The following is a 25,615-nucleotide window of genomic DNA, read 5'->3' as shown; positions in this document are numbered from 1 at the left end:
GGAAGGAAGAGAAAAGGAAGGAAGAGAAAAGAAGGAAGGAAGAAAAGAAGAAAAGTTTGATAAAAGATTTGATTTCCCCAAGACATCCTCTACTTCCCCAAAATGAGGAACAAAAGGGCTTAGACTATCAGATCTGTGCTGGGCAAGACCATGACAGAGGTGGTATACAATTTTCTCATCTGTAAAATGGGGATAATAATAGGGGAGCTTGTGGTGACAGCTGCTTACAGCATTCGGTGCCCTTCACTGGATCAGGGAGGCTGGTGCACAATCCAGGTGTGTGGGGCACAGCAACCCTCCATCTGGAGCCCAGGCTGTCACACGCAGTGTACTCGTAGTGATACTCAGACTGTAGGGAAGAGAGAGGAAACATACAATGAGTGTGAGGCAGTCATCAGGTACACAGAGGCACACCTGCTTGTCCCTTGCCTTCCCTAGGTAAAAAGTGTTCTAAATGAAGAGTCCTTTCAAGGATCCCAAGCTCCCTGGACACCTAGGTGACAGCAACAACTCTTAAGGTTAGAAATGATCATCAGGCGATATGACCAATCACCGAAGTGACTTGATTCATTTCTCTTGGATGGAATGTTATCTTGTCAATGGAACTGCAAGTTTTTCATACAGATGCTTTAGGATTCTTTCTTGTTCTTTCAAAATAAATGGTCACTGACCCACAAAATTGAGAGAACCTGGAGGGAAAGAGGGAAATCCCAACAAAAAGAGATGGGGTGTGTGGTGTTGGCAAGGGCTGAGTTTTGATTGCTCCAAACTGAAGAACAGATAAACTTCAATTTCCCATAAGAAAGTGTCCAGGCCACAGGAAAACTTGAACAAGTTATGATCATAACTGTTGTTTCTTGTATTTCTCAGATTCCTTCCCACCCTGGGTGGTTTTATACTGCTGCTTAGCATTTATAAGTACCATGACAGGTAACAGAACAGGGTATTTGGGGATTCCCATTTCTAATCCACGACTAGCTGGATATAAAATCTATTCACTTGTCCTTTTAATTCTCTCTTCTATAGAATAGATAATCCCCAGTCCACTTCAATTATCTGATAAGCTATGGAAAGAATAGAATTAGCAATAAACAGTTCAAAGAGGAAAAACACAATAGATGGGCCAAATGGCTTTACAAACTTTTATTATTTAAACATTGTTTAAACATTAAACATTTTAACACTTTAGCCATTAAAAGTATAAACAATGGAGCCAGTCACCTGTGGCTTCTTTTTCATCTTTATATTGCCACTAAACCTGAAACAATCTAAAACCTGAAAAACCGGAAACAGAAGTTTTCTCTGTTGTAGCTGTACCCTTAGGAAAAAAAATAAACTGAAAAATTTCTAATATGTTACAGTTAAGAGAAGGCTTAGAGGTGACATCATCTAACTCCCTTATTTTTAAGATGAGGATATGGAGTCAGAGAGATGAGGAAACTTACCCCAAAGCCATAACTACAAGTCTGTAACAGAGGACAGCTAGTCCTCTGTCTCTTTATAAAATGAAATTTGGTGGTGCAGAGGGTAGAGGGCAAGCCTTGGAGTCAGAAAGAGCTGAATTCAAATCCTACTTCAAACATTTTCTACTTGTGTGACTGGGCAAGTCATCTACTCTTTCTGCACCTTTCCCCCCCCCCCCCCCATCTATAAAATGGAAATAATAATAGCAACTTCACAAAGTTTCTGTCAGATGAGTTAATGAATGTAAAGTGCTTTGCAAACCTTTAGGTGCTAAATGCTGGACAGCATCACCATAGTCATTATCATTATTAAAATGAGGGAACTAGAGGGCCTCTAAGGTTCAGGTCAGTTCCAGATCTATTGACCTATGAACCAAGGAGGTTTTTAATTTCCTTCCTGCTTTCTACTCCAAATTCATGTAATAAAGAAATGTGCAAAACTACATAAAAGCCAAGAATAAATGGATTTTAGTTCTATGGTAGGGCAATATAAAACATTTTAAACTCTTACCTTCCATCTTAAAATCAATACTGTGTATTGGTTCTAAGGAAAAAAGGGAAACAAGGACCAGGCAATAGGGGTTAAGTTGACTTGCTTAGGTGTCAGGCTAAATTTGAACCCAGGCACTCTCTATCCAGTGAGCCACTTTGCTGCCCCTTTAGAGTAGTATAAAATTATAAAATATCAGAACTAAAAGCAAATAGCTTTATTCCCCAGAAAGGGGGAAGCAAGAAGAGTTAACAATAAACATATTAGTTCCAATTTTGAGATAGAGAGCTTCTGACAATGGTTTAAAAAAATTTTTTTGATGAACTGGAGGAATTCCATGTGAACTGGAAAGACCTCCAGGAATTGATGCAGAGCGAAAGGAGCAGAACCAGGAGAACATTGTACACAGAGACTGATACACTGTGGTACAATCAAATATAATGGACTCCTATGCTAGCAGCAATGGAATGATCCAGGAAAATCCAGAGGAATTTATGAGAAAGAAAACTATCCACATCCAGAGAAAGAACTGTGGGAGCAGAAACACAGAAGAAAAACAATTGCTTGATCACATGGGTCGATGGGAATATGATTGGGGATGCAGACTCTAAGCAATCACCCTAATGTAAATATTAATAACATGGAAATAGATCTTGATCAATGACACATGTAAAACCCAGTAGAATTGCTTGTTGGGTATGGGAGGGGAGTGGGAGGAGAGGAGGGAAAGAACATGAATCATGTAACCATGGAAAAAATATTCTAAATTAATCAATTAAATAAAAATTTTCTATTTTTGATAATATATTATAAACAATAAAAAGCAACTTTTGAAATTTGGTTTTAATATGCATCAATTAAACATATTTATTAGGTAATGGACTTTGCTACTAGTAGCGATGCAACAAGCCAGGACGCTCCTGAAGGATTTTTGGGAAAGAATGCTATCCACATTGAGAGAAAGAACTGTGGGAGTAGAAATGCAAAAGCAAAACATATGACATCACTATCACATGTATATATGGGTACATGATTTGAGGCTTAGGCTTTAAGAAATCACTCTATAGCAAAAATGAATAATATGGAAATAGATATCAAGTGATAACATTTGTATAACCCGGTGGAATTGCTTGTCAGCTCCAGGAAGGGGGAGGAAAGAGGGGAGGGAAAGGAAAGAAAATGAATCATGGAAACAAGGAAAAATATTTAAAAATTAAAAAAAAAGAAAAAAGACATTTATTAGGCATTTATTGTGTACCGGAGTATCAGTTATCGAGCAGGACTTTCTTATGCTTTTTTAGTATTTAGCCAGATTCAAAGTGCAGGGATTAAAATTTGGAGAGCATTAAGGATTCCCTTTTCTCCACAAGCTCTTGCTTCAGGTCTGGATGCCAGAGAAAGGAAACCTCAGTTCTTACCTCTCTGCTGTCAATCAATATAGTGGCCCTTTGGGCAAACCACTTCTGGGAAATCCTGCTTTTCCCATCATCTTTCTTTCCCTGTCTCACAAGGCTGGAGAAGAATGTTAATGTGGTTATACTGCATTGAGCCCTTTAGTTTATAGGTTGTTTTTTGTTGTTGTTGTTGGATTTTTTCCTTATCGATTCCAAGACAGAAAAATGATAAGGACTAAGCAATTGGAGATAAGTAACTGGCCCAGGGTCACACAGCTAGGAAGTGTCTAAGGTCAAATTTGAACCCAGGACCCCTGACATCAGGCCACTGAGCCACCTAGTTGCCCCTCTTTAGTTTGTTTTTAAGGAATATTGTATAAATTCTGGGCCAAATGATTATCTTAAATAGAAAATATTTACTATTCAGTAGCTATATTAACTGTAAATGGTCACTCGTCTTCTTCACCAGTGAGCAAAGATTTTTTTCCCTGGCAAGTAATAAATAATGATTGAATTGACTTGACTAGCTGCTCACATGCTGGGTGTAGAGAAAAATAGGGAAAAGTATGCTGAAATGACTATTTTCTCTGTGCCTTTGGCAAGAATCTCTAAGTACCATCATGAAACAGATACGCGTAGTCTTCTAATTCCACTCACTCACACTGTAATAAAACCTAGGCAAGGATCTTGGCTTAGGAATGTGCATCTCTAAGGTCAGTCAGGCTCCATCCCGCATCCTTCAGAAGTGCTGGTAAAAAGCTAATGTGTTCAGTAAGAGAGTTTCTCTTCAGCCTGATTGCATTTTCCCCTTGGGGAGATAAATGGAACAATTCCATTTCTCTCTATCTTCTTTTATCTGTTCTCCCTTGGGTCCTTCTCTGGTGGGAGGTTTCCTGAGCAAATGGCAGTTTTAGACCCAAGACAAATTTCCTTTCGAATATGTGCTAATTTATTCGTTGTTATCTGGATAGATTTACAGCAGCCAGGGTGGCTGTCTCTGTTGTCTCTGTTTGTGACGGTTCCAAGTCTGGATTACCCTGAGATAATACTGTAACTGTTAACATGAACCTTAAAGAGGGGCAAATGACAAGTGAAAGAGGGGAAAGAGAGAGAATTCTTCATGTGCACCAAAAGCCCAGTGGGCAAATCACTTCCCTTGGTACCTCAGTTTACCTGAAGTGTATTCATGAAGCTTATACACATATATTTACTTACATATTTACAGGAGTCTGAATGCAGACCAAGACAAGCTATATTTCACTTTATTTCTTCACTTTTCTTTTCTTTGTTCAAGTTCTCTTCCCCAAAGTGACAAATGTGGAAAGATGTTTTATACTATTACACATGTAAAATCTATATCAGATTGCTTACTGACTCAGAAAACGAGGAAGAGAAGAAGGGTGGAAGAGAGGAAGAGAATTTGGGCCAAACTTAAAAAAAAAAAACAAAGGTTAAAAATTATTTTTTCGTGTAATTTAAAGAAAAAATATTAGAAAAGTTTTGGGGAAAAAGACATACATTTATAAGTGGCACAGAATGAATAATTATGGCCAATCCAGAGAGCCCATACATCTCATCACCAAAAAAAACCCAGAAACATTGGCAATTCCATACAGGGAAGAATGGAGTGGTTCTAGTGCACATGTCAGCCCCAGTACAACAACACAACTTCTTAATTCCCACAGGAACAGAAAGAAGGGAAGAAATGAAATTCTAAAGTTTTATTCCTCTGGGGCCAAATGTGAATTATCTCCCTATTCGTGACACTTATTTTTCAGCTTCTGAGGAGGAGGAATGTCTGTCATATGAGAACTTACTGGAGCTACTAAAACATGAAAAATTTCCAGGCCACTGAATTCTCTTATTTTAAGTCTCAGAAACCTGGGAGTAATTTCCATTTATCCCTGGTAGGAACTGAGTATGGAGCACTTAGGTTGGCATAGTGGATAGAGGGCAGGACATTGAACCAGGAAGACTCATCTTCTTGAATGAAAATCCAGCCTCAGACACTTGTTAACTGTGTGACCCTGAGTGAGTCACTTTACCCTGCTTGCCTCAGTTTCTACATCTGTCAAATGAGCCAGAGAAGAAAATGGCAAATCATTTCAGTATCTTTGCCAAGAAAACCCCAAATGGGGACAGAAAGAGCTGGATACAACTGAAATAAGTGAACAATAAAAAAGACTGAGTACAACAAGATTTTTAGGCTCTGAACCTCATGGACATGGAAGCTGACTGGCTCCAGTCCATCCTGAGACATGTGTCCATATACTATATCATTATATATTGGTATTGGTGACAAAGAGATATACTTCTTGTGCATGTCCCCAAAGCATATCAAATGCAACATATCATAATAGCCAATATTTATATGGTGATTACCCTGTACTGTATCAAGTCCTTTACAATAATTATCTCATTTTGGGGGAGTTACTATTGCCATACCCATTTTACAGATGTGGGAAATGAGGCAAATGGGGGTTAAAAGATTTGCCTAGGGTCACACAGGTAATAAATTTCTAAGATCGAATTTGAATTCCGGTCTTCTCTACTCCAGATCCAGTCCTTGTTCTACTGTGCCACCTAACTACTCCCTAAATATATTCTAACCTCTTTAACATATTTTAAATAACTTATGTCTCCCCATGCAAATCCTCATTTTCTTAATTTTTCTATTTCTGCCAAGAGTACCACCATCATTCTGATCCCCTAGTTTTATAATCTCTGAGCCATCCTTGCTTCCCCATTCCCTCACATCTGTGTTCAATCAGTTGCTTCTATTTTCTTGATTCTATTTTTATTGTCTAAAGTCTGGTCAGATGAGTCTTCCTGCTATTTCATTTCCCATTGTTGATCTTTCTCCTTGACCTAACACTAATACTTGGAATGATCTTCTTTTCCTCTGCTTCCAAGAGACCCTGGAGCTTCCTTCAAAATTGAGCTCAAATACCATCTTTTAATACAAGGCTTTCCAACTTCCCTAGCCACTAGTGCTCTTCCCAATCCCCATTATTCTGTATTTATTTTGGATCTACTTATATGTGCATACATTATTTCTCCTATAGAACGTAAGCTCCTTGAGGGCAGGCACTGTTTCATTTTTTTTTTCTTTGTATCTCTAGCATCTAGTACAAAGTCTGGAAGGGTAGGTGTTTAATCAATAGATAAATTAATCAGTTGATTAATGACCCATAGTATGCACACAACTCTTGTCATAGGACAAACTTGGTGTACAGGTTGACCTTAGAGTTGAATAATCTGGGCTTTTGAAATGGTATATAATTGAGCTGTTGCCATTGCAGATTCACTTGTAGAATCCTTATTCTAAACAATGTGCACTCAGCACCCCCGAACCTAAAACTGGAGTTAAGAATGATATGTGCTTTCTCTTCCTTTTATCACATTTTTCTGTTGTAGAAAGGAAGACAGAAACATAGTTATTAGATGTTTCTGATAGCATGGACCTAACCAGAAAGATGTAGGTTTAAGGACTTTTCGTACTTTATACAAAGTGCTATTCATGCATGATTAGTCTTTCTTGGATATTTTAAGGTTTCTCAGAACTTAACTGATGTGGGCACCCCCTGTAACAGTGCAGAATACAACCCATCCATGCCTTCTTAATCAATGTGATTCTTAGTCATCTCTTCTCATAAATCTTTCATAGAAAATATATTTGATATGCTAGAAAATGGTTCTCTAGCTTTTAATATTATGTGCCTACCAAGGCAACATCAGGCTGTCTATCAGTTATCACTCACTGTCCTTTTCTGATCTCCTTTACTGACCCTATATTTCTTTGAAAACATAATTGCTGTAATGTATTACATCATTCAATGTTGGTAATATGCCAACAGTCAATTGACATTCACCATTTGTTTCTCCATTACACTTTTGGTTACTCAAAATGTTGATTTTTGAAGATTGTGGTGTTCCGATATTTATAGCCATATTAACGGCATCAGAAGAACATTAGTGGCCAAAAGATGGGTTTTTATAGTTAGAGATTATTTAAAACCTTGCAAAATTTCCCAAATGCAATCATGAACCATTACCATTTACAATATCTGTCCAAGGAATGCATACTGTCCATGCAACTGCCAGTCAAAGGACATAATTCTGAATCTTCACTTTTCAAAATCTTTACCCTGCTTCAAGGCTCAACTCCCAAAGCCACCTACTTCACAAAATCTTCCCTCATTTTCAGAGTTATTAGTATTCTCTCTCCTGACATTAGCTTATATTTTTTATGTGTTCATATTATATCACCCTAAACTCTGTAAGAGTAGGCTTCAAACTACTTAAGAGTAGGAGGCAGAGTTCATTTTTATCTCTGCACCCCCAATATGGGAGCTCGATACATTATTTGTTTAATTGAATTGAGTTGAGATTAATTGGAAAAAAGTATTCTTTATTCATTCGATTTTTCCTAAGCAAACTGTTGGGCCAATTTCTGTGGATCTCATTGGAAAGACCCTATAATATTAGGGGTTGATGCAATTGGTAACTATGTCATGTACTAACAAGAACCTCTGGAGTATTGTGCCATCTATAAAGAAGTTCTCTTTTATGTAGACTCTGCCATGAGAGTGCCAAACACATTTGGAAAGCACAATTCCTATTTTATGACTCAACTGATGCCCATAATTAAGGGTTTTTGAACAAAATTATTGCTGTGGTTTGCATTTATCAAGGAATCTTGTATCATCACAAGTATGGTAGCACCTCATTGGAAGAGAACTTTTTTTTAATTTTAATTTTTACTCTTTTCCCATAGTTACATATTTCATGTTCTTTCCCTCTCCCCCAATGTCCCCTAACCCCCCTTAGCTGATGTACAATTCCACTGGGTTTTACATGTATCTATCAAGACCTAATTCCGTATTATTGATAGTTGGCCTGGAGTTATCGTTTAGTGTCACATCCCCAATAATATCCCCATCAGCCCATGTGTTCAAGCAGTTGTTTTTCTTCTGTGATTCTCCTCCCACAGTTCTTCCTCTGAATGTGGCTAGTTTTCTTTCTCATAAGTCCCTCAGCCTTGCTCTGGATCCTTGCATTGTTGCTAGTAGAGAAGTCCATTATGTTCAGTTATACCACAGTGTATCAGTCTCTGTGTACAATGCTCTCCTGGATCTGCTCCTTTCACTCTGCATCAATTCCTGAAGGTCTTTCCAGTTCACATGGAATTCCTCCAGTTCTTTATTCCTTTGAGCACAATAGTATTCCATCACCAGCAGATGCCACAATTTGTTCAGCCATTCCCCAATCAAAAGACATTCTCTCATTTTCCAATTTTTTGCCATCACAAAGAATGCAGCTATAAATATTTTTGTACAAGCCTTTTTCTTTATTATCTCTTTGGGGTATAATCTAAGCAGCACTATGGCTGGATCAAAAGGCAGATAGTCTTTTAAAGCCCTTTGAGCATAGTTCCAAATTGCCATCCAGAATGGTTGGATCAGTTCACAACTCCACCAGTAATGCATTAATGTCTCAATTTTTCCACATCCCCTCCAACATTCATTACTCTACCCTGTTGTCATTTTCGCCAATCTGCTAGGTGTGAGGTGATACCTCAGAGTTGTTTTGATTTGCATTTCTCTGATTATTAGAGATTTGGAACACTTTCTCACGTGCTTATTGATAGTTTTAATTTCTTTATCTGAAAATTGCCTATTCATGTCCCTTGCCCATTTATTGATTGGGGGATGGCTTGATTTTTTGTACAATTGATTTAGATCTGGAGGAGAACTTCTAAGGTTGCTTCTGGCTCTACTAAGTCAAATACTTCATTTATTTATTTTTTTTTAAACCTTTAACTTCGGTGTATTGTCTCATAGGTGGAAGAGTGGTAAGGGTGGGCAATGGGGGTCAAGTGACTTGCCCAGGGTCACACAGCTGGGAAGTGTCTGAGGCCGGATTTGAACCTAGGACCTCCTGTCTCTAGGCCTGACTCTCAATCCACTGAGCTACCCAGCTGCCCCATCAAATACTTTATTAAAAAATGAAACCTTGTATTCTCTTTACATTTTTCAGTCAACTGTATGATTGTGGAAATGGCCTCTATTTTTTCATTAAAAATACAAAGCAAGAAGGAGGAAGGGGAAGCCATGGGAGATCTGAGGAAGGAGGAAAAGGATATTGGAGATTTAGAAAAGGAGTTGTAGTGAGTGGGATGCTGAATCAATTAGGAAGGTGTAAGATGACCGTTCTGCCACAGTGATGGCTCAGTTGACATGATGCAAGAGAAATTTGTAGTGGACCCAGGAAGCTTGGTTTTGTGTTTTTTTCCTGCTTATTTCAGAAGTATATAAGTAGGAACAAAGACAGTGGGTGCTAGAGATAATTCAAGGCTTCTGAAGCATGGCAGAATAAAATTTTCAATAGAAAAAAAGGAGTCTGGGATTCAAGACATGATAACAGTATCTGACTAAACTGCTTCACCAAGGATCAAGATGGAGAAAAGAAGGAAGTATAGTCAGGACAAGAGAAATGGATTAGGAAAGAACTGAGGAGTTGAGGGATTGGAAATTATGGTGAGAATAAAAAACAGAGTTTGGGGATATAAAACAGATTTTGATCAGTGAGAGGAATTTCAGAATTCATGAGCTCAAAAGTGGTATACCTGTGGGTGATGGCAAGATCAAGGCTATAACTATTTCTGTTTCGTTTCTAAGGTGGAGCAGAAGAGATAAAGAAAGGAAAGAAAAAATCAAAACCATTCCCTGCTCTCACAGAGTTCATGGGCTAATGGAAGAGAAAACTTGCAAATAATTTAAGTACAAAGAAGATATATCTAGGATAAACAGGAAGTCACTTCAGATCAATGACAGTAAGATTAAGGACGACTGACTTGTAATTCTTCTTGTAGAAGGTAGACTTTCTCTGAGACTCAAGTTGAAAGAATTCAGGAAAACTAAGTGGTGAAAATGAGGTGGGAGAGAGCTCCAGGCTTTAGGGATAGTCAGTAAGAATGTCTACAGCTGGGAAAAAGAGTATGTAATGTGAGGGGGGGCGAAAGGAAACCAGTTGTCACTTTCTCAGAGAGTATGTAGGAGAGAGAAAAGTATTAAGACTGGAAAGGTAGGAAGGGGTCAGGTTATCAAAAGCTTTAAAATCCAAAGAGGGGTTTTTATGTTGGATTCTGGAATTAGTCGGGAACCACTGGAGTTTATTAAATAGGGGAGAGAAGGTAATGTGGTCAGACTTGCTCTTTAGGACAATCAGCAGCTGAGTAGAGGGGTAGACTGGAGTAGGGAGAGACTTGTGGCAGAAGACCCAGTAGAAGGCTACTAGTGATAGTCTAGGTAGGGGTTGGTAAGTACCCAAGAGTGGTTTTAGCATCAGAAGAAAGTAGAGATTATATAAGAAAAGTGTTAGAAAGCTAGAACTAACAGGATTTGACCTAATTGACTGGATATAAGAGAGGGAAGAGAAAAGGAGGATTAGAAGGGAATAAGCATTTATACAGTTCCTACTATGTACCAGGCATTATATGCTAAATGCTTTTCAAATATTATCTCATTTGACCCTCACATCAATCCTGGGAGGTAGGTGCGATTAGTATCTCCATTCAACAGTTGAGCAAACTGAGGCAGAGGCTAAGTGACTTGCCCAGGGTCTTAATAGTTTGCAAAGCTATATTAATGATATGTAGCAGGATTTGAACTCTGATCTTCCTAACTTCAGATTTGGAATTCTTTCTAGTGTGCCAGTAGAGTGAGTTAAGAGTCAAAGATGATACCTAGGTTGTGAGCACAGAGAGGATATACCCAAAGGATGATTGCACCCTGGACAGTAATAGGGAAATTAAAACAGTAAAGAGAGCAGAGTTAAGTTTTGGAAGTGGAGACCACCTAAATAATTTAAGTACAAAGAAAAAAGATTCTTCCTAGCTGTGTGATCCTGGGCAAGTCACTTAACCCCCACTGCCTAGCCCTTATTGCTCTTCTGCCTTAGCAACATCAACATATAATATTGAGTCCAAGATGGAAGTAAGGATTAAAAAAAAAAGCTCATCTTAAAAGTGGCACAAACTAACATGTGAACTCATGTATACTTTTAGGCAGAATTAAGTGACTTGCCTAGGGTCACACAGTCAATAAGTGTCTGAGGCTGGAATTGAATTCAGGTCTTCCTGACTCCAGATCTAGCACTACCTAGCTGCCCCCTTCATGTATATTCTTTAGATATATTTTCACCCAAGAAGTTTCTGATTTTCAATGAGTGAGTCATTCCCTTAAAAAACTAAATTGACAGGGAATCAAATGTACACAGACTTCATCTTGTACAGAAAACCCATGGTATAGGGCCTTTGATCATATTTTGCACCTGTCTACAGATAGTGCAAATTGTCACGAGTTTCTTTAAATGCTCCCACCACCTGTCAACCCATGGCTTTTTACTCATCTTTCCAAGGAAACTAAGCTCAACACTGATGGAGCCGTAATCTCTTCACAGGGTTTCTCCAGGGATCTTCAATATAACTGTCTCTCCCTTCAGAGAGATGTCAACATTTTCTAGTATATCAAGAGTTTGGGTCCCAAGAAGGCTCTTCATCTCGTTGTGGATGAGCCAAAGAGCCCAACAATGAATCGTTATTATATCTTCCTGCCTAGGTAGCTAGCCGTCCCTTTCTTTTTCCAGGTAAATCTATACTTGGTTCCCAGGGGACCAATTTAGCAGGCAAAATAAGGTCTTCCTGACATTCAGACCCTAAAACAAACCACCTAACCCAAACTATCTTTTGGGCCCCAGTTAATGGTTTGGAAACCAACAAAGCAGCACTGTGAACTGGTACCCAGTAATTACCATCGGTTTAAATTGTTCATACTTAATTAGGAGGGGATCCATCAAGCCCTCAGGACCTTCTCCACACCAACAGGTGGACAGGTAAAAGTCTACACATTCGCAGGGGAAACAATCATTGTAAAACATTAGCCAGAATTGTGTGAAAGATTGGGGTGGGGTTGTTCTCCAAAAACAAAGAAAATGTAAACAGTGGCATACTAGAGAGAATCTCTGACCCAGACCGCAGCCACAGGAAAACACAACAATTCTCCCTAACATATAGGAACTGGGACCTTTCTACACCAGAGTCCTGATAGAAGATATATGAAATATACATTATATGAAAAATACAGTAGATGAAAAATAAATTCTCGCACTGTTGTCTGCTGTCCTGGTCAGTCTACATCTCAGATACTATGTTCAGTTCCAACCACCACTTTTCAGGAAGGAGTATACTGAAGTACGTTCAAAGGAAGATGAATCTAATGCCAAATGAGGATTAGCTGAAATCCCTAGGTATAGTCCTCACCCACAATACTTCATCAACCATCTAAGTGCCTTTGCATTGGCCATTCCACTCCCTGGGCTGGAATACCCTTCCTTCTTCACTTGGAATCCTTGGTTTCCTCCAAGATTCCGCTCCAGTGCCACCTACTATGGTGTCTCCTATTGGGGCCCCCCTCACTGCTCATGCCTTCCCCTCTAAATTGAGTTGCACCCACTCTATATCCCATTTACACACAAGCCTGTCCTGCCCATTAGAACGTAAGCCAAGTTATGTTTTGCCTTTGTCTTTGTGATCCCAATCTCAGCACACCCTAATAAAAACTGAGTAAAGGCTTGATGATGGATTGGGACTGGATGACCATTTTGTTGGGAATGCTGTAGAAGGGATTTCTTTCGGGTCGGAGTGGGGCTCTTTGGCTCTTGGAATCTTGACCCATTCTGAAGTTCTCTGCCCCCGTGACCGTGTCACTCTTGTACAAATTCCAATTCTCACAACAAGTAGGGGATCGGCTTGACCCAGGCCTTCAGTGTTTGCCTTGGCAAGATCTGAGCCTGAGGTAATAAACTCGTTTTTAAGCAAACCCGGATTCAGATACGTGCCAGACGGAGGCACCGGAATGTTTCAGCAGTTTGCAGTCCTGCTGCCCCTCCCCTCCCTTTGGCACCCTTACCCAACCTCAGGCAGATCAGAACCCTCCAGGGAAGTTATAAGAGTTAGCTTTTCTTGGGGACTATGTATTAGGGCCAAAATACTCAGCGAGAAAATGTTGAAATTGTTGATGAGGCTACAGAAATGTCTTTGAAATCTAACTTTGGTCTTCGCACACAGGCTTACCATAAATATTTAATCACTGGTTTATTATAAAGTTGTAAATCCTTCTTTTTCTTGGCAAAAACAACAACAACAAAAAGCAAACAGATACTAAAACTGATCTTCACTAATTAAATTTGCAGGATATAAACATGAAGAGGGAATTTAGAGATTATTTAGCCCAACCCCCTCATTTTTGTAGATGAGTAAACTGAGCCCAGAGATACTACAAGTGATGAAGATCACAAAGGAAACTGTCTTCATTGAACCTGGGATCCCCTGACTCCCAACCTACTCTCTCAAATCCCACCCAAAGACCATGTGACTTCTAGACCCCTCCTCAAATCCCAGAGCCAGTTATTGAGAAAGGATGGAATGAGAGAGAATGGAATTAATTCCCCTCAAGGTGAGACAGCTCACTATGTTTGCGAGGAGATCTGGGTGAGATGTTCTGAAATCTGAAAAATCGTTCTAAGAATGTGATCCTTATATAAGCCTCATTCCCGCCCAAATGGATCTGCAAGCCAGATTCTTGCTCTTTTGTTTTTTGTGTCAACAAGTCAAGAGAACACACATATATTAATCGATTACAAAAAGTCCAGGCACTATGGTAATTGCTGGGAATACAAATTCAAACAAAAATGACAGTCCCTGTCCTCGGGGAGCTTACATTCTATTTGGGAAAGCAACACATAAAAAAGGAGTGAGGGGGCAGCTGGGTAGCCCAGTAGATTGAGAGCCAGGCCTAGAGATGGGAAGGCCTGGGTTCAAATCTGCCCTCAGATACTTCCTAGCTATGTGAACCTGGGCAAGTCACTTAATCCTTATTGCCTAGTCCTTACCACTCTTCTCCCTTGGAATCAATGCACAGGAGTGATTCTAAGATAGAAGATAAGAGTTTTTTAAAAAAGGGAAATAAAGTAGGGGGGTGCAGAATGGAGAGAAGATAACCTGCTGGGGCCATGTTGCCCAAATCTAGAGTCAGAAGCAGACCTGGGAGAAGATGGCTAGTCTGGGCATCTCCTCAAAATGGAAGTTCTAGGAGGAACTTACCAATGGGAGATGGGGCTTCAAAGGCAGAAAGATCCACTGGGGTAGAAGGCAACTGAGATATGGTGGAACTGTTTAGAACAGTCAGAAGCAGAGCTAGGAAAGGAGTGAAGGAAATATGTCCTTCTACTTAGAGCTCCAGCTTGGTCCATTTGACACTTAAGACTTGGCCATTTTATTAGATAGAAAGAATGTTTCACTTGGAGTCTGAAAGAGCAGGGTTTGAATCATGTCTCTGACAACACTTACTAGATATATAATTATTGTAAACACTAAACCTTTATAAAACTTGGTTTCTTACTCTAAAATACTCTCTGTAGAGCCCACTATAAACATCAACTGAGATAACTTACATAAAGCAGAATGGAAATGCCCAGAGCCCCCTACTTCCATGCCTCACCCAAGCTGCCATGCTTAGTAAATGACTTGGGCTCTAGAGTTCTCCCCATGGAAATGTATTCAGTGGGCCATTTCCTTCACAGCTGGCTGTCTCATTGAAAAAAAGGGAATTAGCGAATTCTCCGCTGTTGTTCAGCTGTGTCCATCTCTTCATGACCCCATTTGGAGTTTTCTTGGTAGAGATACTGGTGTGGTTTGCCATTTCCTTCTCTGACTTACTTGAGAGATGAGGAAACTAAGGCAAAAAGGGTTAAAGGACTTACCTGGGATTATATAGCTACTTAAGTGTCTGAAGCCAGTTTTGAACTCAGGAATATGACTCTTCCTGATTTTAGGCCCACTGCTCTATCCACTATACTACCTATCTCTAAGCTAATTCCCATAAGGTATTAAAGGATGGATAACTGGTTTAATGTTACCCGTCTCCCAGCATTTACACTTTAAAAGAAGGCTTCTAAAGATAAAAACTTAAAAAAAAAAACTATTCTCTGTGGAATTTCAGGCACTATTGGCAAGCCAAACTTTGTCCCAGAAGCCTTAAAGCTTAAAACTCCTCTAAGACTGCACTAGGACATCTTGTAGCTGTCTTTGTGTCACCATTTAAATCACACTGAGCAGGCAATTGGGGAGAAGGAGAGAGAAAGGGAGGGGGAGAGAGAGAGACAGAGAGACAGAGAGAGAGAGAAAGGGGAGGGAGGGAGACAGAAAGGGAGAGGAAAGAAGGAAGGAAGGAAGGAAAGAAATTACAAGGAAAGCTGGGATTCTTCTTATATGAGGAATAGAAGACCCTGGTAAGTTTCTAAGGACTTTTCTGGGCTTGACATTTTTAGTCCAGAAAAAAAAATATCAATAGCCCCCAAAAGTGAAGATGAACAAGACACTGTTTGTGTGATCACTAAAAAAACGGGAACTATATTTTCTTATTTGGAAGGTCTTTCCAACACAATACAGACATCTAGTTGCCTTCTGGGCCTTTTGTTGTTCATCCAGCCCTCCCAGCAGTCAATAACATTTAACGTGATCCCACTGTGTCCAAAGCCTTTAGACACAGTTTGAGTGCTTGGGAAGATCACAGTCTAATAAAGGAGGGAGAGGAAAAAAGAGAAAATTACCTGGAGAGCAAGTTCGAGCTCAGCACAGTAGGAACATATTATAGCTACTACCATGCTGAGACAATGAATGGTGGAGCGAGTGCTTTGAAAATGGTGGGGTTGCTATAGCTGGCTTTCCCAGAGGATGAGGGGTTTCTGTTTTTGTTTTTTGGGTTTTTTTTGACCAAGTTTAGAAGTAAAGAGTTAATAAGGAAGTCGCAAGACTGAGTAAGGAGCCAAAGAGGGCTTCTAGGCAGTCCCCTCTGCCATCGGCCAACAGGACCAAAGCGAAAGGAAGCCCCCAGTGTCATTTCTGATATTGTCAAAAAGATGGGAAAAAAATAGATTTCCATATTCCTATCTTTCTTGGCTCCCAGTCGGCTTATGTTTATCTCCTGTTCTACCCTCTCCCTCCTCTCCTATCAGATTCTCCTTATCCATATGGAACAACATCTGCCTTTTATTCTGTTCTCCTTCTCTACAAACTATTCCCTAAAGCTAATCCCTTTAGGGGGAAAGCTGAGAAGTGACATTTATAGACATCCACAAAGCGTTGGGGCTCATCAGACCATCTGATTTTTCAGGTTGGTTCAAAGATATCCCGGGCTTGAGCCAGTTTTGTTCCCAAGAAGCCAAATGCTGCTGTTTGATACTTTTGGCCCCCTCCCAGGTGAAGGTTCACATCCAGGACACACACACACACACACACACACACACCTGCCGACAAGGTAGGGCTCTCCCCGACCATATGCTCGAATGGGCCTCTGCTCAGTTTCTTACCGAGATCAATAGGATCTATTTTTTTTTTAAACTTACCTAAGCCTTTAATCATATTTGGCAGGACTAGACCAGCTCCATCCAAGCTGAATCCAAAACTCCCAGGGACACAGCTAGCTTGTAATACAATATGTAAATAAAGACCTTGCAATGAAAGGTTAATAGCTAGGACTTCCAGAGTATTTCCCCAGACTAGAGCAGTGGGGAGAGAGCAGGCGACACTGCGATCGCTTAGGCGATTCAATCAATTTTCCCCCCAAACAGAAGTGCTTTCCTTGGCACTGTGGGTGTGCTGCTGATACTATTGCCCTTCACTCTGGGACAGAAAAATTAGCTGAGCTAGTTTCGTTGTGTCTGTCTCAATTAAGTTTTGATCAACAAAATTCTGACTAACTCCAACATCTAATTTCCAACTGGGGTCTAGAGATATGAGAACTATTTCCTTTCTCTCAGGCTCTAGAATTGTCTTGGGAGCTAAGTCTTAGTGCCAGCAAGCTAGGAGTGTGAGGTGGATAAGTTAGAGATCTTTTAACCAAATCAGATTTCAGTCTGTCTTAAAAGATTCCAGAGAAAAGAAAACCATCTGGACAACTTGAACCATCATCTCAACTGGGCAAATCCTTAAGATTCAGCAGTGCCACCACTAGGTCTGTCTCCCAAAAAGGTCAGAGGAAATGGAAAAGGAATTATTTGTACAAAAATATTCATAGCAACTTTTTTTGTGTGGTGGCAAAGAAATGGAAATTAAGAGGATGCCCATTAGTTGGGAAATGGCTGGACAAGTTGTAGTATATGATTGTGATGGGACACTATTGTGCTATAAGAAATGATGAGCAGGATATCAGAAAAACCTGGAAAGACTGCTATGAACTGATGCAGAGTGAGGGGAACAGAACCAGGGGTTCACAGTAATAGCAATATTGTAACAGATGATTAATTTCTCCCTCCTAATCCCTCCCCCATCCATTGAGAAGACAAACAATATGATAATAAATATACATAACTGTAAATCATAATTCATATAAAGAAATGTAAAAATCATATACATAAGAAAGATCATTAATGACAATGATTCAAGATAATTGTTTTCTTTTTTTTTTAAAGCCCTTATCTTCCTTTTGGAATCAATGTTGTGTATTGTTTCCAAGGTAGAAGATTGGTAAGGACTAGGCAATGGGGGTTAAGTGACTTGCCCAGGATCACACAGCTAGGAAGAATCTGAGATCACATTTGAACCCAGAGCCTCCTATCTGTGGGGCTGGCTCTCAATACACTGAACCATTCTAGCTGCCCCCTACCCCAATCCAAGACGATTCTAAAGAATTCATAATGAAAAATTCTATTCTCTTCCAGATAGAGAAATGATCAACTCAGTGCAAATTGAAGTATAATTTTTTCACTTTCTATATTTTTCTTGCTTTTTTTTTGCAACATGACTAATATGGAAATATGTCTTACATGGTTTTTTATGTATATTTGTTATCAAATTGTTTACCTTCTCAATGGATTGGAGAGGGATTGGAAAAAGGGAGAAATTTGGAACTCAATTTTAAAAAAAGAATATTAGAAAAAAATCTTTAGAAAAAGAAACATCATCCCACATTTTCTAACAAATTATACTAATATTTGTTAAAGACATGAGCTCAGGGTCTCCATCTTTCTATATCAGAAAAGTATAAAGAACAATTTGGAGGCTTCTGACTAAGTCCCCCACTCCAAGTCATCTTTATACTTTTACTAGGTTTGTTTTCCTTAACCTTCAATAAAGCCTATTCAAAAGTCTCCAATGGCAATCCCAGAAACTCATGATGAAAAATGCCATCTGCCCTCCAGGAAAAAAACTGATGGAGTCTAAATGCGGACTAAAACATATTATATTTCACTTTCTACTTTTTTGTTGTTACTGTTATTCATTTGAAATCTCTTTCACAAAATGGCTAATATGGAAAAATGTTTTACATGATCACACACATAAAATCTATATCTGATTGTTTACCATCTCAGAGAGGGAAGAGAGGGAGGAAGAAGAGGAAGGTAAGAAGGAAGGAGAGAATTTAGAACTCAAAACTTTAAAAAAATGAATGCTAAAAAAAAAACCTGTTTATACATATAATTGGAGAAAATAAGATACTGTTTTTTACTTTGTTTTGTTTTTATTTTAATAACAAATTTCCACATAAGTTTTCCAAAGTTATACAGTTCATGTTGTCTCCCTCCCTTCTTCCCTTCCCCTCCCCTCCCAGAGTTGACAAGTAATTCAATATGGGTTTTACATGAAAATACTATTTAAAAAAAATCTCCAATGGTACCCCCCACCTACTTCTAGTTCAGATCAAATTCCAAATCTCCAATCCCTGTTCAAGGCCCTTCAAAATATAGCCCCACTTGACCTGTTTAAATTACTCTTATACAAGACACAGCTATCTCTTGATATTACTAAGGGATAATAGTATTATGTTCTTAATAGCAATACTGAAAATCATGCCATTTGGGGGATACATTCATTCATTTAACAATCAGAGGTTTGTTTCCTTTCTCCAATCAAGTTTGACTCTTCACTGACTTCTGACCATTCCACGTCCTTTTCCACCTTGGAACCTTGGATTTTCCTTCAGTCTGGAATGACCTTTCCTATCTTTAACGTAAATTCAAATCTTGTTCATCTTAGAGAACTCTGTTCTACAAATTGCAAATGACAACTCTTCTGAACAACACAGTGGTCCAAGACAATCCCAAAGGACTCATGATGAAAAGTGCCATCTGCCTCCAGAGAAAGAACTGATGGAGTCTGAATGTAGGCTGAAATATACTATTTTTCATTTTCTTTCTTTTTTGTCTTGGTTTTCAATCTCTTCCAAAATGACATACGGAAATATGTTTTATATGAGTGCACATGTATAACCTATATTAGATTGTTTAGTGTCTCAGGGAGAGGGGAAGGGAAGGAAGAAGGGAGGGAATTTGGAACTTGAAACTTAAAAAAAAAGAATGTTTTTACATGTAATTGGGCAAAAATTAAAATATTATTATCTAAAAAGAGTTCCATTCAGGTCTTCTGCCAAATTTTCTAGATCCTGTGAGCACACACTGACCTCTCCCTAGCCTGACCTACTCTGATAATAATTATCTATTCAACACTTTGGCAATTAATATTATACTTTCTTATATTTCCCTCTAATTATTTTGTGTATGTGTATTATCCTTCGAATTAGATGGCAGGTAAAATATATTTTTTTTATTCCTTATCACAATCTACTACAGTTCAATAAAAATTTGCTGAATTGAATAAAATACTTTGAGAATAATCCAAAATGATCAACAAATGATAAACACACTCTTTTTTACTCCTGGAACCATAACTAGAGATGATTACCTCTCAATTACTGTTAGTAAATGTGTCCTATTGATTTTTTTTCTTTCTTTTCTTTTTTAGGCTTACTTTCTGTCTTGGTAATAAACTCTAAGACAGTAGGACAAAGATAAGGTAAAAGGGGGTAAGTGACTTGCCCAGGGTCACACCACTAGGAAGAATCTAAAGTCAAATTTGAATTCAAAGCCTCCCAACTCTAGGTCTGGAGTTCTATCCATTGTGCCAGTTAGCTTTCCCCTATTGATTTCTTTTTTTGGCTGGACCTGTGATTTGATTGGTTTAGAGAACTCCTAAGAAGGAAATTCTCTTCACAGAGATGCCAATCAGCAGCTATCCAACAACTTCACAGTCCTAGAGTAGCCAGAGAACTAAAAAGCTAAGTAATTTGCCCAAGAGGTGGTAGAAGTATAAAATGAACCCAGTTTTTCCTGATTCTAAGGCCAGTTCTCAATCCTCTCTCTATCTCTCAGAGCCAGCATTGGGGAAGCAACTCTTCTGGAGAAGGAGCCAGCCATCCCCAACCATCAACCACCAGTTACCCCATAGGGCAGGCAAGCCCACCTAGCTGAAGCTTCAAGGCACCTCGTGGGAGAGAAAAGAGGCAGCATGGGCCAGGGAAGTCAAGCCACCATCACTGCCATAAAAACCATCTCCCTTTAGACCCTAGTGGAAACAGTCTGAGACCCTGAGTCCAAGAGTCTTGGGATCTGCAAAGCTTCCAGTCCAATGCCCTCCGCCATTATTCTACGGACACACAGCTACACTTACAGCTTCTGAAGACCCAGAAAGGAAAGTTCTTGCCTCTCCAGTTCTTAGCACAGTTCAATGGTTCAACACCCTAGGATTTTATCAGTACAAATGACATTCATGAAAAGGCATTAGCATCTCAGCTGCTGCTGTCCCCTAAGGATCTTGGGACCTTTCCACTAGACTCCATAGTCTCCCCCACTAGAATGGGAGCTCCCTGAGGGCTGGGATGGTCCTACTTTTCAATTTGTAACTCCAGTACTTCCCAGCATACTGCTTTGGACAAACTGCTTAACAAATGCTTTATCTATTCATTCATCCACTTAAGGAAGTATCCCAGTCGGGGATATGCTGACATTTTTGATTTATAACATAAAGACGTGGAATCATTAATAGCAGTTACCGATTTATTTGGCACATTTAAGATTTACCAAGAGGAGGTTAGACTAGAATGTCTAAGATATCTTCCAGCTGTAAATTCTTTGATTCTAAAGAGATTTGCATCTTATCTTCTCTATCCATCTCAAAACCTCTGAGAGTTAGGTCCACACCAGGTCTCATTATCCCCATTATAAAGAAGAGAATGCTGAGGCTCAGGGAATGATTATCCCATAGTTCATAAATATCAGATGTAAAAGACACAAAACCAAATTTCTTTTTTTTTTATTATTATTATCATTATTTTTAAACCATTACCTTCTGTCTTAGAATCAACACTAGGTATCCGTTCCAAGGCAAAAGAATAGTAAAGGGCTAGGCAATACTGGCTAAGTAGGAATCAATACTGTATATTGGTTCCAAGACAGAAGAGCAGTAAGAGCTAGGCAATGAGGGTTAAGTGACTCACTCAGGGTCACACAGCTAGAAAGTATCTGAGTCCAAATTTGAACCTAGGACTTCCCATCTCTAGGTGTGGATCTCAAGCCACTAAACCACCTAGCTGCGTCCAGCCTGGATTTTTTAAACCTGTGATGCAATGAAAAGAGTGCTAGTTTAGGATTCTGAAGATCCTAGGTTCAAATTACAACAGCGCTATTTTACTACCTTTGTTACCTTGGGTAAGTTATTTAATGCCAGTGAGTCTGAATTAACTCATCTGTAAAAACAAAAAAGGCAGGAGGGCTGGTTTTGATATGCGTACGGTTCCCTCCAGCTCAAAATCTATTGTCTTATGATCTCTGAACCATTCCTGCACACACACACACACACACACACACACACACACACACACACACTGACCCTTAAAATGGGCTGACAACAGTGATGGATTGAGGAAGTAAAAAGGCGAGCCAAGGCAAAGCCTGAGAACAAAGGATAAAGATGAGCTGAAGGGACAGGTTGTGCCTGGGGAGACCATGGAAGTTGGAGGTTGAGACAAAAGCAGTCCAAACCATGCAAGTAGGCACAATGGACTCAAAGCAAGACAGACATGAAACCGAGGAAACAACCAGCCTCACAGTAGAAGCTCTTCATAACCCTTCTGCAGTAAGGAGCAGGACCTACCACCTGGCTTCAGAGATTTGGGGAATTTTTGCAACTAGGATAAATTCAGTGGAGGGGGAGGGACAGGCAGGAATTGCAGAAAGACAAGAGGGTTAGTGTATAAATGGAATGCCAGCCAAGTTCACTGTGCTGCAGAGGGCATCACAAACGTGAATCCAAATAACCTGTTATTTAATTCCCCCCTTAAAGTCTACAAAAGAACAATGGGCATTAAATTTAAATTTATTTTTTAAGTTAAATTAAAATGAACTTAATTTCAATTTATTAAATTTTGTTTTTATTATTTTAATGATTATTATTTATTTTAAATAATAATTTAATAGCAATAATTATTAATTTTAATTTATTAAATTTAAAATTCGTAACTCATCAGAATTCTACATGCTAGTTTCAAATGGGTAATACATATATGTTTATAAATATATTACATCTATGTGTTTATAGAGAGAGCTAATATTTATATAATCACTTATGTGCCAGGCACTGTGCTAAATGCTTTACAATGATTATCTCTGATCCTCAAAATAACTCTAAGAGGTAGGCATTCTGATTATCCCCAATTTACAGATAAGAAAACGGAGGCAAACAGAGGCTAAATGACTTCTTCACTCACAGATCTGGTCCCCTAGCCACCATGCCAACTGGCTGCCTCCATGTATATATATATATATAAACATATATTATGTATATATTTCCATCTCTTTCAGAATGAGCTACACACACACACACACACACACACACACACACACACACAGAGCAAATGATTATTCCCTGCCTATGAAAATGAGGAAAGGAAAGTTAGATGGGATCCTAAAGATTTCTTAAGAGAGCAGCCATGAAAAAATTGGAAAATAAGGGGATGCCCTTCAGTTGGGGAATGACTGAACAAATTGTGGTATCTGTTGGTGATGGAATACTATTGTGCTGAAAGGAATAATGAGCTGGAGGAATTCCATGTGAACTGGAACCACCTCCAGGAACTGATGCAGAGTGAAAGGAGCTGAGCCAGAAGAACATTGTGTACAGAGACTGATACACTGTGGTACAATCAATCATAATGGACTTCTCTACTAGCAACAATGCAATGATCTGGGACATTTCTGAGGGACTTATGAAAAAGAACGATATCCACACCCAGAGAAAGAACTGTGGGAGCAGAAACACAGAAGAAAAACAATTGCTTGTGTGTAAATGCAATTAGCTCTGGCCCATTCATAGTCAAAACTCTACTTACCCGAGATGATGTCATCCCCACCTCCCTTAGTGGGGAGGGGAGATGAGTTACCCACATATGACAATAAGTAATAAATCAAGAACAAGGGACTGCCACTCTACACTGATTTGGACTGCCCAAAGGGAAGTCCCTTGTTCTTGATTTATTACTTATTGTCATATGTGGGTAACTCATCTCCCCTCCCCACTAAGGGAGGTGGGGATGACATCATCTCGGGTAAGTAGAGTTTTGACTATGAATGGGCCAGAGCTAATTCCATTTACACACTTGTTCATATGATTCCGTGGGGACATGATTGGGGATGTAGACTCTAAAAGATTACCCTAATGCAAATATTAATAATATTGAAATAGGTCTTGATCAATAGCATATGTAAAACTCAGTGGAAATGCTCATTGACTATGGGGAGGGGAGGGAAAGAACATGAGTCATGTAACCACAGCAAAAATATTCTAAATCAATTAATTAAATAAAATTTTTCACAGAGAGAGAGCGGCCATTTCATGAGCCATAAAGTAGGTTGGAAGCCCCCCAGGGTAGAAGCAACACCTTCTCTTTATTTTTAAATTGTTTATTTATTTATTTTAAAGTATTTTTCCATGGTTCATGTTCTTTCCCTCCCCTTTTTCCTCCTCCCTCCTGGAACCAACAAGCAATTCCACTGAGTTATACATGTATTATAGCACTCAGTCAGTACCTATTAACACCTTCTCTTTAGACACAGACACCTTTGGGTAAAAACCCTGGTCAGACCACCCCAGTTACAACTCTAGCCTTCCAGAGTTTATTCATTCCGGAGGGTCAAGCTACCCAAGCTACCCCCTAAAAGGCAGTCACTCCCCACTCCTAGGTGGGAAGACTCCTGATATTGCTACTGGTGCTTCTCAAATGACAGGGATTCTTGGGAAATGGTCTTTAAAGCTGAGAAACTGGTAAATCAAGCAGCATTTGAGTGATTTTGAAAACACTATCTCTTTCCAATACATTTGACTTGCACCAAGAATCCAGAAGAAGGATAAGGATCCCATTAGCAACTAAAACAACAATATAGTATTAGATATTCAAGCCAAAGGTTGAATCCAAGTTGGGAAACTGTCTCTAATCCCTAAATGCTCTCTTTTTCCAAAGTGCCATTCGTGGGCCAAGAATTGATTTACATCTATATAACACATTTATATATGTGTGTGTGTGTGTGTATTACATCTATATGTTTATAGAGAGAGCTAACATTTATATATCACTTCTTATGTGCCAGGCACTGTGCTAAATGCTTTACAATAATTATTTCTGATCCTCAAAACAACTCTAAGAGGTAGGCTCTTTCCCTACCACAGAAAAAAATAAGGGTAACAAAAATTCTGACCCAATGTCATGCTCTTCCCCATGGAACTTGACCCATTTGTCCTAAGTATAAAATCCATTTCAAGAAACTGGATCAGTTCTACCTGTGATTAAAAAAAAAAATAATAATTACATCTGGAAGGCTCCTGGCTATTGTTAAATATGCCCAGGTGTAAGCCAAAAGCTTTAATACCTGGGGACAAATAAAGAAGGAAAGTTTGTCTTGGGCATGTTTTTTAAGCATAACACTGAAATCCAGTGGCTTTGGACGCCAACTAAGAAAACCTCTTTTCATGCCCAAAATGATTAGGAAGTCTAAAGAGACTAAAATGTCTGCTACTATTTACAAATAAGCAAGTGAATTTTATCCTGTCCAGTGTTATTAAAAATAGCACTAAAATGTCTAGCTTTTCCCTTCTTCCCATCTCAATGTCAACTATACAATGAATAGTATCATTAATATCATCCCACCTCCACAGAGTTCCTGTCAAAAGCTTAAGTTTACATTTCTCATCACAAGCAAAAGAGTCAGAAAAAATTCCCATCATTTTGTTAACTGCTCATGCCCTTATTCTCACTGGATATACTCTCTTGCCTCCTCTTCTTCCCTATTCAGATAGCCATCCTTCAGAATCCTGTTGAAAT

General features: G+C 39.1%; 1 protein-coding gene across 1 annotated transcript in view; it reads right to left on the bottom strand.

Moving 5' to 3' along the window:
* ELAPOR1 (endosome-lysosome associated apoptosis and autophagy regulator 1) overlaps nucleotides 1–25,615 on the bottom strand; it is a 99,445-nt gene that overhangs the window by 46,608 nt on the left and 27,222 nt on the right. The window contains 1 exon segment of the mRNA XM_044675930.1: nucleotides 142–349. Coding sequence (XP_044531865.1) covers nucleotides 142–349 — 208 coding nt within the window.

The sequence above is a fragment of the Gracilinanus agilis genome, chromosome 4, assembly GCF_016433145.1.
Source record: "Gracilinanus agilis isolate LMUSP501 chromosome 4, AgileGrace, whole genome shotgun sequence".
Classification (NCBI taxonomy): Eukaryota; Metazoa; Chordata; class Mammalia; order Didelphimorphia; family Didelphidae; genus Gracilinanus; species Gracilinanus agilis.
The sequence above is the reverse complement of the archived record's forward strand: the minus strand, read 5'-3'. Positions and strand labels throughout refer to the sequence as shown.